Below are 16,784 nucleotides of genomic sequence, written 5' to 3' on the forward strand. Positions count from 1 at the left end.
CTATAGTTCACTATAACTGAATAGATAGTACCGAATACTACCCATAACCCACCGAGAACCCCTGTGAGTCTATCTTGCCAATGTTTCCTGAAAGGAGAGCATGGTGGGCGAGCTGTCTAAAGCGTCAGGCTAGCAATCCAGCTAACACAGTGGTGCTCGGATCGAGTCCCTGTGTGTGGGAAGGTGTGCAGTACGACGGTGTTAGCAATCGATGATCGTAATGTAGAAAAAAGATAATTGCTACCCAAAAATGCGAGGGCATTTACTAAAGTTTCACCAACCATCATGGCAAAGGAAGCACTGTAGACATACATTATGGTGTACCTAATCCTAGTTGTCAGCAGTTTGGGTAAGAACCGATAAAAGTTACTACAACCGAGTAAATAGAAGTATACATGCTTAGTGACAAGCAGCAGATTAACAACAACAACAACAACAACAACAGGTAATTTGATTTTTATTCATGAAGATGAATTGGGATTGGTGAACAAGCATTACTGCTTATATTAACACCGCTCCCATGCAACATATAATACAACATGAAAATGGAGGGTTTGACGTCATCGATACTGACCATTGCATAAATATAATATTTTTAAAATTACATGAAATACAACTATTCTCTAAGTAGTCATAAGTTAGAGAGTTACAGTTGTGTGTGTCTCACAAGCCATTGTAGAAATATAAATCAATCCTGAGAAGGTTGTTGAGAAAATTTAAAGCGTTGTGTCTTGGTTATATAATCGTGGACGGATTCAACTATTTTCTGGTTTACACAGGGAGTAAGTTCTTTGTTTCCCTTAAGAATGGTATCCAGGTTATAACCGGTAGTGTAAAAATACATATTAAGTCATATCCGAGTATAGTTACTGAGTATAGTTACTGCAAGGAAATAGTGTAGGGCGTTTTCACTCTGATGTCCACAAGAACAATAAGGGCTGTCTATTAAATGTCTGTTATACTTATCGGCGTTTAGGTCGTTACATCCGAGCCTGAGGCGGCAGTGAACGATTTGGCAAAAAACGAGTGCCATAATTAAGGTCAAAGTAAATCTTATTTTCAGGTTTTGTAATTAGGTTTTTAAATTCTGTGAGATTACATGACGCTTTGGAATTTGGTAGGGCATTCCATAAATTTATTGTGGCAGGTAAAAAGGATTTAGCATAAGAGGCAGTGCGACTGTAAATTTCTTGTATTTCAGAGTTATTCCTCAAGCTGTAGTTTGTAGTTCCGGAGACGGAGTTTGGGATCAGGTCACAAAGATATTTTGGCAATTGGTTGTTGTACATCTTATAGAAAAAAGTTAACTTCTGGCAATTCCTTCTATCTTGCATGGACTGAGATTTGGTTTCATTATACAGTTTGTTATGACTTGTGCCACGAACGGCACCACATATACTTCTCAGAGCATCAAGATGTAAATTTTCTAACGTACGGGATTGCTCAGAAGTACAGTTATCCCAAATGTGCGAACAATAGTCAAATATTGGCAAAATATAGGATTTATACATAATATCCAACGTTTTACTCGATAATCGGTATTTAAAACTCCTCAGACAACTGATCATAGGGCGAACTTTACGTACATTATCACTAGTGTGATAATTCCACGTACAATCGCTTTGGACTGTTAATCCTTAATATTTATGAATTTTGACTTCTTTTATGATTGTTCCGTCCATGAATAGGTTCGGTTTTAGAGACGGTTTCGTTTTTACGTGAGAACTGAGTAGTTTCGGTTTTATTTGGATGAAATGTAACCTGCCACTTACGGGCCCATTGTGAAATTCTGTCTAGATTTTTGTTAAGACAGGTAGCAGCAACTGATGGATCGTCTATGATAACATATAATGAGGTGACATCCGCAAAGAGACGAATGTTACTGTCAACATCACATACAATATCATTGATGTATATCAGAAAAAGAAGTGGTCCAAGGACAGAGCCCTGAGGTACTCCAGCTAGTACAGTTTTCTTGTCAGATTTATAGCCGTTAATTGCGACCAGTTGTACTCTCTTTTCTAAATAACTTTCAAACCATTGTAATAGTTCGGCTTGGATACCATAGGTTTTCAGTTTATAAATAATTCCACTATGCAAGACCTTATCAAAGGCTTTACTTATGTCGAAGAAGACTGCTCTTACCTCTTTTCCTTCGACAAAAGCTTTGGCTATAAAGTTGTACAAAAAGGTTAATTGATTTGTTGTGGAGTCTCCTGGCATGAATCCTGATTGTAAATTTGTCATTAAGTCGTTATCTCTTAAGAAATTGAATAAATATTTAAATACACATTTCTCAAAGACTTTCGATTAACAAGATGTGAGTGCGACAGGGCGGTAGTTAGAACAGTCAGGTAATTTAGCACGTAGCACACCGTTGTATGTGGCCAGCAGGAGAGTAAGATCAACAAAGTGTAAACAGGCTGATAGACAGATTCTATCTGTAAAAGAACTTCAGTATGACAAAGTCAAAATCCACTCCATTGTCCAAGTGGTGGAATCAATCAGCATTCAATCAGCTTGTTTATCCTGAACAATGTACATCATGATGCCACTCTCTGCAATAAACAGGGAGTTCTTATCACGTACGTAGTATGTTTCAATAAAATTTGTTTTTGAATCCCCATATTCTTCTAGTGTTCCCATCAATATAGACGAATAAAAATTTGATTAGAAGCACTATATAGATTATCTTCCCTCACTCTGAGAGAAGCATGACATTATTCGTTCATTTTTTAACATTATCTGCATAAAAGAAGGGATTATCAAAAATGTGATACTTCTGTATACTACCATTTCAGCAACATTGTGATATTGAACATGGAATAATGTTAAGTTCAGTTGGATTTCAATATCATAATACGCGAGGTTCCTCATTCACACATACCATACAAGCTGACTGCTCAACACAAAACAATATACAATCAACCTAGTTCAATACAATACAACAATCACCGCCTGTGCATACCACCGTGTTGAAGAATCTCTCAGGTGTATTAGAGCGATGATCACATCGGGACATATCGAACCAACGTACGGCTCAGCAGATTTAAATAACTTACTTCCAGAGGCTGTTAATTGGTGAATCTTAACTGACGTGACTCACTCATCAATTAACGTCTCGGGACGTACAAAGAACAATCATTTACCATCACCCACCTATTATCTCTGCATTGTGGACATTTCCAAAATTGTAAATTTTTGTCTCATATTTAAAAAATTGTAAATGTCTTGTAAATCCCATCTTTACAAAATTGTGGATGTCTGGTAAACCCCATCATTACAAGACATTTACAAGGTTGTAAATGTGGATTTTTTTTCCAGTTCTTGATATTTCATATGTTCCCTATCGTTCGTGGTTCACCAGAGGTCTATGTAACTAAAACACATTGCAATTATCAACGCTCAGCACCTCTTTATCGCTTATTTTTATCGTTGTTTTCTTCAAGTACCAGGCACCAGGGACAATGACGTTGTGCATGCCTAGATTAGGGAAGTGAACCAACCGTGTTTGGTTTTCATCGAAAGTGCTCGAATTAATCGTGATCGTCACGGATTGCCTTTGGCCCCCAAGGGATCCCTCAATCTTAGGAAAAGTTTAAGTTGTGTCCTTATTGCGACAACATCGTTTATATTGAAAGTATGTTTAATATGTTCAATATAAACAATGATGGATGGTGACGATATCCAAATGGACGACTTCCCAGGTCCTAACGATGAAGCCCAATTGATCGATGATACAGGTGACACTTCATTCATGGGTGAAAGCGTTAAAGATAACTGTGAATGATTATTATGACACCACAGAGGAAATGAAAATTGTTTGAATTAGATAATAAAGGGATACTGCAACCGAAATCAAATCCGGACGTCGATCTCATGAATTCCCATATACGAAAATTGCCAAGACGACCAATTTATCTGTCAGAGAGAACCGAGGGGCAAGGCCTCTCCGGATTTGTTTGCTTTTTGCCGATTCGATGCGCATGTATAATGTCTGATCTCATCCAGTGCCTATTTTATGTCAAATTGTTAGGCACTGAAACCACTGCATCCTTACGTTTTTCACATAATTCGTCTTTTGATTCTGCACGTCCATAAAACGTAATATTATCCCGGTGGCTGAAAGCTTCGAGCTTATTGATAGCGGCATCTTGTTTCACAATATGAGAATCAATATCGTCAGCTTTCTGGGTAAGCGCGTCGATGTCGCTGTACATAGTAGCCAGCTCGTCACTGATGATCTCTGTCCTTGCGTATATCCGTTATAGATGTTCCGAGAAACGTACACGTAGCAGTTTAGTTTTAATGGCAGGCCTCTGCAACCATACTTTGTCTTAATTCTCTAATTTCGGAGAGAATATCAGCTTTTATTTCAGATTTCACAGCATTCAAGTCTCTCATAGTCACTCCAGGCCCTGGAATAGTCTCAACATCGTTTGAGAGCACAATTGTATTGGGATAGCATTAACAGAACTATCATACTCAAACAATGAGACGTTTATGTCCAAATGCCGATATGCACCAGTGAACACGTTAACTGTAATGAAGTGTGACGTCATTGATCAAAACAGTCATGTTCGCTTGAGATAAATCGATCAAAGTTTACATTTTCAGAAATCATATTAACATTGATCAAGACAAATGCAGACAACAGCAAGTACACAGTAATCAGTATAGAAGAGCACAGAGATAGCCGTAACAGAGTGTCCGAGTTGGATGAACGCGGTGTGCGATCACTTATATTTTAAGTTTAGTTTAGTTTAAACATATTTTATTTACAATGTGAAAAGGATCGGGGACAAGTTCTTTCAACTTATAAAACCCCTCTCCGAAGATATGTACAATAACTAATTACATCACAAGCAATTATTAGAAACAGAGACAGAGAAACACTGAAAGTTAACAGGGGGAAATGCTATAATACAAAAGGTGTATAGAGAGAAGACTACTGGAATCGTTTAGATTTGCATATATATTGATGTACATTTTTTAATATAATTTCATTTTTATGATTTGTCAGATCTGCAATGCCGTTTAAAATAACAGATATTGTAATCACAGAATTTCTACCACATACATCTTGAATAGCTTTAAGCATGATCTTTCTATGTTGATTGTGTAAAGAACATTCTAAGAAATAATTATGAGCATTTTCGCATGGGTTTCCACATGCGCAGGATGGATCAGTGATTAGCCCTACTCTGTACAGATCGTAACTTAATCTACTAGCTTCATAACATAGTTGAGTATGCATTATGTTAAATTTTCTAATACCGTAAGAAAAGTACAGTTGAGCTGAGTTATATGATGTTTTTATGCTGGATTTAAACTTTGATAGTGAAGTACAATTTCTTACATCTGTAGGTAGATTGTTCCACAGTCTTATAGTTGGTGGGAAGAACGACTCATGAGAATGTTTTATTCTTGTTCTTGGCAAGCAGATATTGCCTGAATTTCTTAGATTATATTGATTCCTGGAGCCCACGTTCTGAGGAATTATTTTTTTTAGGTAGATTGGACTTTTGTTGTTTTGAATATTGTAGAACAAAGACAATTTTCTTATTCTTCTACGCTCTGATAGTGCTTCCATGCCTGTTTCATAATATAGTGAATTAAAAGAAGAATATCTGGGAAGTCATGTAATAATTCTTGCAGCTTCCATCTGGAGCCTTTCCAATTTAAACTTAGTTCTTTTCCACAGCCATCCCAGACTTCGCATGCGTACTCAAAGTGTGGTCTAATAAAAAGTGTGTAAATCTTTAGAAGTGTTTTTCTGTTAAGAATATATTTAAGTTTTCTCATGGAGTAAATCATTTTAGAGGTTTTGGAAACCATATTAAATACATGGGAGGACCATATGCCGTTCGATGAAAGTATTATCCCCAAATGTTTATGATCTTCTACCGTTTTAACAATCTTATCGTCAAATAGTACGTTAATCGAGCAAATACCATCTTTAAGTGAGAAAAGTACTGATTCTGTCTTATCTGAGTTGTATGATATCAACCACTTGTTTGCTTAGTCGTTTAACCTGAGATTTATGTTTAATGAGGTTTCTATTCTGTTACGATTTCCAGAAGCCTTGTCTAATGATTTGTCATTTGCAAATAGTCGCGTTATGCAATCTAAGTCGTCAGCAATATCATTTACATAAACAATGAATAAAAACGGACCCAACACTGATCCTTGTGGGACTCCAGCTTGGAGTAGCCTTGGTTTAGACAGGGCTCCATTTATAAAGACCTTTTGATAGCGATTACATATGTAATTACATAACCACTCTAACAATCTACCTTTAATACCATACATTTCCAATTTATGTATAAGCCCTCCGTGCCAAACACAATCAAAAGCCTTCGAAACATCACAAAAGACCATACAATATTGGTCCTTATCATCTAGAGCTTGGCATATTTGATGATATATTTCAATTAATTGATGGACAGGTGAACTCCCAGCTTGAAAAACCAGCTTGGTATTTGTACAATAACTTGTTCTCGTTGAAATAGTTAGATATATGCTTAAATACAGCTCTCTTAAACAGTTTACCGACACAACTTATAAGGGATATCGGTCTGTAGTTTGATGCTTTAGTTTTGTCACCTTTCTTGAATTCAGGCATTACATGTTCTAATTTCCATTCTGATGGATACACACCTTTTCGTAATGGCAATTCAAAAAGCAAACATAATGGCGCACTTATTGAATGAACAGTTTCTTTTAAAAGCTTATGACTTATTCTGTCGGGACCCGCAGCTTTATTCAGTGGCAAACATTTAATTATATCTGTAATTTCCTGTTTAGTCACTGTTATAAATTCTAAAGTGGATTTTGTACGTCTATCAAATGGAGGAGGAGCCATATTCTCGTCATTTACACAGGAGATCGAGGCAAGGTGGTTATTTAAAAATTCAGCTTTATCAATATCTGAGAAAAGCGACGGGTCATCATCATTAGGATATTGTTTGAGAGGGGGAATGCAAGTTGCTGTACCTGAATGTTTTATAACATATCGCAGCATTTTCCAGTAGGAGGGTTTATTGTTAAAGTGTAATTCAGTGATAAAATCATCAAGATTGGAATAAAAATACTCTTTTGCATGGTATTTCATATTGTTAACTTTATTTGTCTCTTTCTTATACAATTGAATATCTCTTTCACTATCAGTTCTTTTTGCTTTCTTTCTCATTCTATCCTGTTTTCTGCATTCCCGTCTCAACTCAGTATCGAACTAGGACGAATCGTTACAGTTTTAGAATATACACATGAACTAACATATCCTATGAAAACATCGTGGAAGACTTTACATGCATCATCAACACATTCACAGTTGTTAAACATATCAAACCAATCGGTATTTTCGATATGAATGTTGAGTTTATCGTAATTACCAGTTTTGTAACACCATACTTGTCTAGTAAAACACATTTTGGTGTTGACATTTATGTCTAACGAAATCTAAGTTCCTCTATGATCACTAACTTTCTTATCCAATTCAACAACACCGCTGTCTCGAATAGATATGTCCTCACTTACTGTCACAGGGTCTATTAGCGTAGCAGTGGTTCTAGTCATTCTAGTAGGTTCTTTAATAACATTGTATAGATTTTTTCGTTCCAGTAAGTCCACACTATTTAATTGTTTACTTGACAGCAAATTTTCGTTTATATCTGCAACAATTTTAAGTATTCTATAACATATCTAGAAACTACAGTCCTTTTATAAATTCACTGAAGACAGATCGTGTACTACTTTATGGGGTTCGAAAGGGCATATAAAAATATAATATTCAATTAATTATGCTAGGATTATAAGGCAAACATATTTAGACGTACATTGACTTCATTTTCTTTTAATCCTGACAGTTGTTACCACTGGCAAATGAAGTTAAACTTAAAACTGTTTTATGTCTGCTGTATAATTTGTTGTGGCTTGGGGCGGTGGGGTAGCCTAGTGGTTAAGGCGTTGGCTCGTCACGCCGAAGACCCGGGTTCGAATCCCCACATGGGTACAACGTATGAAGCCCATTTCCGGTGTCCCTCGCCGTGATGTTGCGGGAATATTGCTAAAAGCGGCGTAAAACCAAACTCAGTCAGTCAGTGTTGTGGCTTGTATTACTAGTATGCTGCTTTCAAAAAACTAAATTCTCTTCGTTAACATTCACGGACACATTGTCCTTTTTTGTACAGTTATGTTTTATGTGCATAACCACTCCCAGCTACTTCTACCAGTATGTATCAGCAGCATGTGGCACTTAAATAGCTCGTCTTACAACTCTACACGAGGCGTAGATCGGGACATACAAACTGACAGATACACGTACAGACAGGTACAGACCGGTACACACATCCAGTCTCAAACACTCGACACACGCAGAGTGAGTGAGTATGATTTTACGCCCCCTTTAGCAATAGTCCAGCAACATTACTACTCGGGGTACCAGACATGGGCCTCACACATTGCACCCATGCTTGGAATCGACCCTGGGTCTTCGGTGTGACGAGCGAACGCTTTAACCACTAGGCTACCCAACCCTCCGACACAAAAAGAGAAACATCTACTACTCAAAAGAAGTGAAAGAATACCCCATGTTGTCATATGACCATAGTGACTCTGTAATGATGTACATTGTATACCATCAAAGGTTAACTCGAGTTATATGAAACAGATCAGGTGGTCTTTCTTATTCTCATACATACATGCAGGCACGCACGCACGCACTAAACACATATCAATAGACAACGGCGTACAGCCAGACATACAGACGGGTACAGACTGACGATATATCATGGTATCGATAATCGTGATACTTTATCTAACGATAAATATATCGATACGTTTTTCCGTATCGCGATATGTGTCGTTTGCCTTAAAATTGTTAATTTTCACTGGCTTTTGGCGGTTATGTCAAAATTTACGCTGTCACTTGTGTTGCTATTAAAAACTAACTAAAGTAAACATATCGTGATATGCATCGTATCTTTCCAGAAAGAAATATAACAACCGGAAACCCAATTGGTAGCTGAAATCCAATGGAGCCAAACCAGTTTCTCAGTAACATATAAATTTCCGTAAGTTCAGCAAACAAAACGTAAAGGAGACTGAGTAGAATCTTAAGTATCCATATTCTTTCAATTATGTTTCCGTTTTCTTATATATATATGGAGTCATATGTATTTTTCTACGATCGTTTCATTCAAATTCTCACTTATGGAGACCATCAATGAAAACTTCCCGAAACCAACAATCATAGTTTCCGTGAACAAACACCTACATGATTCTGACATTGTCCCGTTTCATGTAGGTTTCCAAAAATCTGGAATCCTTGTTATTTTTGCTGTGGTGGTGGTAACCTTGGAGATCTAAACGATGTCGATACCGGGGACTCATATACAACATTCAATACAATCTCGTCCGTAACAACAATATTAAACGGATGCAGCATTAGATGGTGGTCTCGGTGATTTAAACGATGTTGAGACCAGCGGTCTCTCAAAAAACACGTTCTGCCATCTTATCCTTACCGATGATTACCAATGGATGATGATATCACCCCAAATAGACTGGGTACTCAATATCACCCTCGTTTCTACCTATGTGTTTACGGAGAATAAGGATCATTATGTAACGAAAGTAATCAATAATGGGATTCTACTCGGGGCTTACGTCCCATCGCAAAGAACGAGTGTACTTGTGAGAACCATATCGGGAAAGGCATGTCATATGCTATCGAGTCGACCGACGCTCCAACCTTCGATACTGTGTTCAGTATCTTAGAAACGATGCCACCACGTTCTACGCTATATATCGAAGTCTTGCTTAGGGAGGCATCTCCAAACGAAGATGTTGAAATTGTAACAGGGGGTAAAACTCCGTGATGTTTGCGTGATTTATATACAGAGAGCAACAAATCCTTACGCGAGTTTCGAAGGGGTCACCATGAGGGGAAGTGGTCCGTTTCCGCCTTCGTCTTACTACTGGCCTCCATGGATATCAATGACGGCGTTGCATCGCCTGTACATAAAAAAAAATATCCGGATGATGAAGGCGATAGGCCCGTGTATCCATGCTATGCCAATGCTCGATCGAGTCCAGCCGCAGTTGTTGGCCTTGGTTGGAGGTCATTCAGTCTTCTTTGAGTCTCGTCCCAAAGGCGTTCTATTGGACTTAAAATGTACACTGGGTGCTGGCCATTGTAAGGTTTGGATGCCATGTTGTCCAAGTTGCTCCGCCATGTGATTTCTGTGACGTCCATGGTACAACATGGGTTCTTATGACTTGGGTCAATATAGCGAGCAGCTGTCACGCTATTTCCTCATCCTGGACTGAGATTCTAGAACACCACGGTGCCAACTCTGTGGTTCAGACCAATTGCACCTCACACCATGATGCTTGGACCGCCCCACGATTCTCTTTCAACAATACACTCATTGGAAAACCGTTTCTCTCGCCTTGGCCATACTCTCACTCTGCCATCGGCTGTCGAAACACAATATCTGCTCTCATCAGAAAAATGCACAGTTCTCTATTGTGGATAACTCCTATTTCGATGCTGAGTTGCCCATTGCAGTCTGTTTTGGCGGTGACGAGCGGTCAGGACAGGACCACGATATGGTCTGTGACAGCAGAGGTTTCTTCCACGCAAACGTCGACGCACTGCATTGTCACTAATGGGACTGGCGTGGTGTTTCCGTCGCTCTGGTGAAGCGATGGTTGCGCACAATCTGTCAATTGACGTTGTGGTGTTACTTAAGGTCGTCATCTGCGTGGACTGTCTTGGATGCTGTTAGTGACCTGATACCTCTCCTGCGGATGGTAGATTGTCCTCTGATCTCTCGTAAGTCGTGACATGGCGATTGTGTCAAAACAAGACTATTTCAGGCGTTTTTTGAGTCGCTTTCATTGGTATGTGTGTGGCTATATGCACTGCATTTCCATTTTCACGAATGTTATTCAGAACCTTTTACCACGCCTGCCTTTTAGGTGCGTTTCGTCGATATGCTTTTGTATCAGAATACACACTGATGTTGGTAATAGCTGTCAATTTGGATTGAAAAGGATGTTAACAAAACGGTATAAACATAATAAAAACACCACCTTGTGAGGACACAATGTTGCATCTTGTTTTGAAGGTGACGTTTCTTTTGCGGTTCAGTATATAACGCTGCAGTTTTAAACCATCATGTTCGAACATGTTGGGCACTAATGCAATGAAGGCATGGGTGGTACAAAGAGGGTTTTATGTGTCTGGGTGGGCATTGTTCCCGGCTTACCATTACCTCATGCTAAAGGGTCGTCTCTGAGTAGACGACTCACACACTCAGCTGAGATATACTTGGCCCAAAGATATACATCGTTACTTCAAAGTGTATGCTCTATGTTCGTAGATCCTCACTACAGACACAAAAGGTCAGTCCGTATTGAAAAGGATAGTCACTACATTATCTCCAAGAAGATACTGCTCCACAGCCTTGGAAATGCTGGTCATCCACAATCACTTAACAGAATTATCTCCCTTACTTCACCTGGACACGGTCACCACGACTGGCGACGTGCAGCAGTTGAGGCACTAAGGCACTATCGGTGTAACCAGGTAAAAGAGCAACCAAGAACAACAAACTTAAAGTTTCTTTTATGCAAAGGAACCTTCCAGTTGTTACATGTGATAGTCAGAAATGTCATTATCAATCATTATATATAAGCATGTAATCTGTATGTAACATGCATAGGTATGTATATATCCAGTAGGGCTGCGCAATATAACCGGTTTACCGGTATTTACCGGTTCAGACATGAAAACGATACGCTGATCGAAAACCGGTATTTTAACATGCATTCGAAAAACTTCGTAACACTCGGAAATCTTCGGATATTTCCGTTTTATAAATTGTTCCTTTCCTTGTTTTATTTGTGCCAAACATTATTTACATTTTATTTTGTCATGATTATAGATCAAGGATTAACTCGATTATACGTATGTTTTTGTTAAAGGAAACTTTTTGCAATTTATTGCAATACATAACGCCATACATGCTTTCGCATCGCAATTTATCCCAATATGAAAATTCCTTGCAATACCCACCCCTAATATCGAGCCACTGTCAATATTAGATTTATTAAACAAATTTAAATGACCTAATGTAATAATGAATAATAATTCCTACAGATAACCTCAAAGCCTTTATAAGTATAAAACTCAAAGTAAATGATTGCTGTTTACATTTCCAGTTATCCTTCTCAGTCAGTTACAGTATGCTCTACAGCTGCTCAGTTGCAATCATTTATACTCAACACGACACGACTTGAGAATTTTGATAACATTTTAACAGAGTGCGGGAGCATTGCTTGAGAGTGCTCTTGGAGACGACAAGCAGAGTGTTAGACGAGCAGCCAGATACCTGTACCTCAAGCACCCAAGGGCAAACAACATAACACGTGAACAAGAGGACATCATGCTGAGGTACAGGATAGTCCACAAACACGTACAGCGAAATATATTATAATAGACTAATAATGTGTTAATAACCATTACAACAGTTCATTTTTTTTCCCACAGCTGTTTTAAATACTTAAATCTTGATGATCTGAGGGTATTTCCTGAAACTGGTATTTTCCTTTTTGTTTCAGCCACTCTTACACATGGCCAGTAATTGCCAGAATGAGGAGAAGTGTGTCAGATGCTGTTCTCTTCCAGTTTAGATTAGCTTTGCCTGGCGCGGATTGGAAAAAAGAGATAGGGAACAGTGACATTGGGGCCAGTTTCGGTGTCCTGTTTCAAAATGAAATATCAGCAGTTTTCCGTAAGTTGTGTAAAATGCATAATGATAGTATGTTGGTTCCTGGTTCTAGCTATCAAACAGCATTTGAAAAGGACGATCACAAATATAGGCTGACTTGCGTTGTCGACATTCTCTCTTGTAAATAAGTTTGTATCAGCAAAGCATTACATTTATAGCATTTTGCTTAAACCCAGGTAACCAAGTTGCGCTATGTATTACGTTTTTCCTGTCTAGTAGTTCAACCACTAACCATTTTTACCTTGTTTGAAACAACGTCCCTGTTACTGAAACCAATGCATGTGTATTTAAATTAGAAACAGCTTCTGTTCGTCCATAAGATGCAAACATGTATCACTCTCAATTACACATATTGTTTCTCACTATCTATCTACTTTCAGGGCCTCTAAGCGGTTTTGTGGATATCGATATCGATAACAAAGTATGGGCCGAGGTACACATCAGCTTGATGAAGTTTTTCTTCGACATCTTCCGCGTTGAAATTTGTTACAAGGGTAGACTGGAGTACAATGCAAACATGCTTAAGGTAGGTATAAAATCTAATCGAGTTTTTCCTTTCATGTTTTGTTTAAACCCAGCAAATGTTACATTCCTATGACAAAAACTAATTTCCACTTCAGGACATAAGCGTTGGGTTAGCCCAAAACATTACAGGGGTCTTCGATAGCATGGCAAAACAAATCATGAAGCCCATAACTGATGTAGCCACTAAGATGACCTCTCAGTTTTTGGAACCTGATGGCAAAACAACGAAGAGCAACTTTGAGCCTCTTGCAAACGCAGTAAAGGATCTACCAGTGAAAACAGATGCGGCCCTCTCCTCGGTTTTGAAACTAAATATGCTGACTCAGCAGTTCCAGGGTATGCCTTGGGTGACTCGTCTTCAGCAAGCTGTGAATCATGCACAAGCATTGGTAGAAGGAATAAACACTGATGCCCTGAATTTCTACATGGTAAGACGGTATCTCTACGTCGCAATAATATAATAATACCACTTGTCTGTTACATGCATTTGTTAGGCTCACAAAAATAGAATATTTTGCAAACTCTTCTTTACATACAGCTTTCATACAGCTCGATTACTGTTCGAATACAGTGCGAAACAAAAACAAAAACAAACAAAACATCAATTTGTGAGGTCAACAGACACTTGGTAAACTCAAAATGGCTCTTGATACATGTTTCTTATGTGGAGGGTTTGGGGCATTAAAATGAAAAAGGGGAAGATGCGGCTCGTGTTTTGAAACATAATAAAAGCATGTATATTTGGAAATTACAGAAACTATCTGCTGAAAGTATCGTGGCCTTGCCAGTGGGAGAAAAGGAAATAATGGACAGTGTCAACACAGCAACCAAACTGATGGACAAAATAGCCAAATATCCTAAGCAAGCATTCTCACACTTAGAAAAGGCCAAACTTGGGTAAATATGAATAATTTCTGAGATATTACTTATCATATTGAAAACGGAAGGTGTTACTGGGGTACTAATTCAGACCTTTAGTGTCAATAACGGTGAATATCTGCAAAGTGTCTTGTTTGACATGCCAAATCGCCTTTGAGTGAGTGAGTGAGTTAATATTTAACGTCACATCGGCAATGTGTCAGCCATATCGTGACGAGAACAATTTTGACGATGCTAAAAAATGTGTGTATATGATAAAACCTGTCGTCAAAGGACAGTAAAAAACTACACTTTCACAGTTAGAATTAAAACTAGCATGTTATGTTAAAGTTAATAGCACTATTTGGACAATACAATACATAAATATGCTGTAGATCGCCAACAAATCAAGGCAGATCACCATACTAGGGTCCATGGGGACTTGTACAGTACTTTTGAAACCTGCATGGATTCTCACTGGATTTACACCACCCCTTCAGCTTTTGGCAATTGTGCATAGATTCAGCCACAAATTAAAATAACAATAATACTACGATTCAACAATGTGGTAGATCAAAATTTACTTTAAATGTTTTGGGACTTACGTATCCTCTCAGGAGGACAATAATTTTAGAATACGTTAATCCTCTCAGAAGCTCAGTTTTTAATTTGAACCACCAATAATAAAATTGGACTTATCTACAAAATATATGAATCAAAATCTATCAATCAGTTCTATTTCTTTTAAAAATTCGATAATAAAATGATACTAAACATTATTAAAAAGATCCTTAACACTTTAACACTGAAAATGTTTTCCTTGTAATGTAAAAAACAATACAGATAAGCAGAACATGATTGAGTGTGATTCTTTCATCACATGGTATGCAAAATGGAGGACCCTCGCCTTTAAGCAAATAGCCATGTGTATATTTTGAATGGCCAATATGACAACGGCGTATACTGAACTTCTCAAATCTGGACTGACAATCCAAGTAGGTGTAACCAATATAGGGTCTTAGTTCATGTAATTTATTAATACCTACTTGGGTGACCCACTTCTTCTGCATCAGATCACAGATGTAAGATATAATATTAGCTTTGTAATCACAGTATGGAATCAGAAGTGGTGTCACATATTTGTTGAGTGCTGCCTTAGGAGCAGCATAAGCCATCTTGTAACCATTGATTCCAACATGCCTTGGTAACCAGAAAAAGACGATGTCATATTGGCCAGTTGCAAGATCATTGTATTATCAACAAGAATTTTCACTAAGGTGACATAATCCCCCGCCGCAAATTATCAAATCAAAGTTATAAAGTAATGAAAGTTTAAGTTAAATGGCAACAAAAACATGACCAGTCAATCTCTCTTGATATCTTGCTCTTTAGGTGTTCAAACACACATATATTTTCAAGACTGACTTTGACCTTGACATGAATGTCATAGTGAATGAAATATGCAAAAATAGTACTAAAGAAATTGCTTTTTGAAAAAGATTTAAGGGGAGTCATTTAAGAAATATCCAGTGAAACGTTTTTGAAATATCTTGCTGACAATTCGGGTTAACATGTTGAAATCTTCAAAGTATCTCTGTGACCTTGAAAATTAAGTGAAGGTCACCAAAATCTACTGGGTCCTGCGCCAGCACTGGATAAAGCTTGGTTTCTTATATGAAGAAACTCCAGTGAATGGTTCTTGAGGTATCTCACTGACAAGCATAACCTGCAGGTTAATATGCTGAAATCTTCAAAGTGTCTCTGTAACCTTGAAAAATTAAGTGAAGGTCGCCAAAATAGACTGGGCCCTGCACCTTCCCTAGATAAAGCTTGGTCTTAAATATGAAGAAAATCCAGTGAACGGTTCTTGAGTGGGCACCCGTGAAGGGCCACCTCCTCGTGGTGGGTGCTGGGTCACGCTAAGCGAACTTCAACCCCCCGTTGTGGACCCGGGGGGATATTTGGTCCACCAACCCGTTTGCCGTGGGTTACGCCCCTGTGTCGGTGGAGGAAGGGATTCTGGTGGTTGAGGGCATAGGTGCCAGGAACAGCGTTCCTTTGCCCAACACACCACTTCGGCCCTAACTTCACCTAGACGGGTGGTAGAACTGGCTCGATTCTACCAATCGGCTGGGCACGCCATGCCCTGTGCATGGACAACATTCAAATTTATGTTAATGTACATTTACATAATGCTGATATCGAATGTTGCATTTCAAACTTATAGTATTATATACATTTGCCTAGAGTCCTCTGCCAGAAGGCGGTGGCTCATGGGCCAATCTGGTGATAATGACCGCCAAATGATGCATGTCTCTAATTTATTGTCTTGGGCCGAACCAGTCGGGCATGTAATTGGTAGACAAATGCAGCTGTTTGTGTTGTTTTCTCTGGAGTATAACGACCCTGTATCCCTGGTGTCGGCATCCTGGATATCCGGTGCTATTTGACACTGTCCTTGTTGACACTCCGTGGTGGGTGGGGAGCAGGGGTGCTGAATATTTTTCCTTTCATCATGGCACTTCCACTATCTGGTTCAACTAGAAATGAAAAAAAGAGACGCTTAGAGGAATTAGATCTCTCTACTGGACATGTGTCTTC

At 38.5% G+C, this 16,784-nt stretch overlaps 1 protein-coding gene across 1 annotated transcript in view; it reads left to right on the forward strand.

The window, feature by feature from the left end:
• Positions 1-16,784, forward strand: part of LOC124279323 — a 133,911-nt gene that overhangs the window by 29,280 nt on the left and 87,847 nt on the right. The window contains exons 15-20 of the mRNA XM_046715134.1: positions 11,391-11,596; positions 12,333-12,463; positions 12,631-12,803; positions 13,181-13,326; positions 13,421-13,753; positions 14,080-14,222. Of these exons, the coding sequence (XP_046571090.1) occupies positions 11,391-11,596; positions 12,333-12,463; positions 12,631-12,803; positions 13,181-13,326; positions 13,421-13,753; positions 14,080-14,222 (1,132 nt within the window). The remainder of the gene's footprint in view (positions 1-11,390; positions 11,597-12,332; positions 12,464-12,630; positions 12,804-13,180; positions 13,327-13,420; positions 13,754-14,079; positions 14,223-16,784) is intronic.

The sequence above is a fragment of the Haliotis rubra genome, unplaced genomic scaffold (assembly GCF_003918875.1).
Source record: "Haliotis rubra isolate DU_JTF1 unplaced genomic scaffold, ASM391887v1 Scf25, whole genome shotgun sequence".
NCBI lineage: Eukaryota > Metazoa > Mollusca > Gastropoda > Lepetellida > Haliotidae > Haliotis > Haliotis rubra.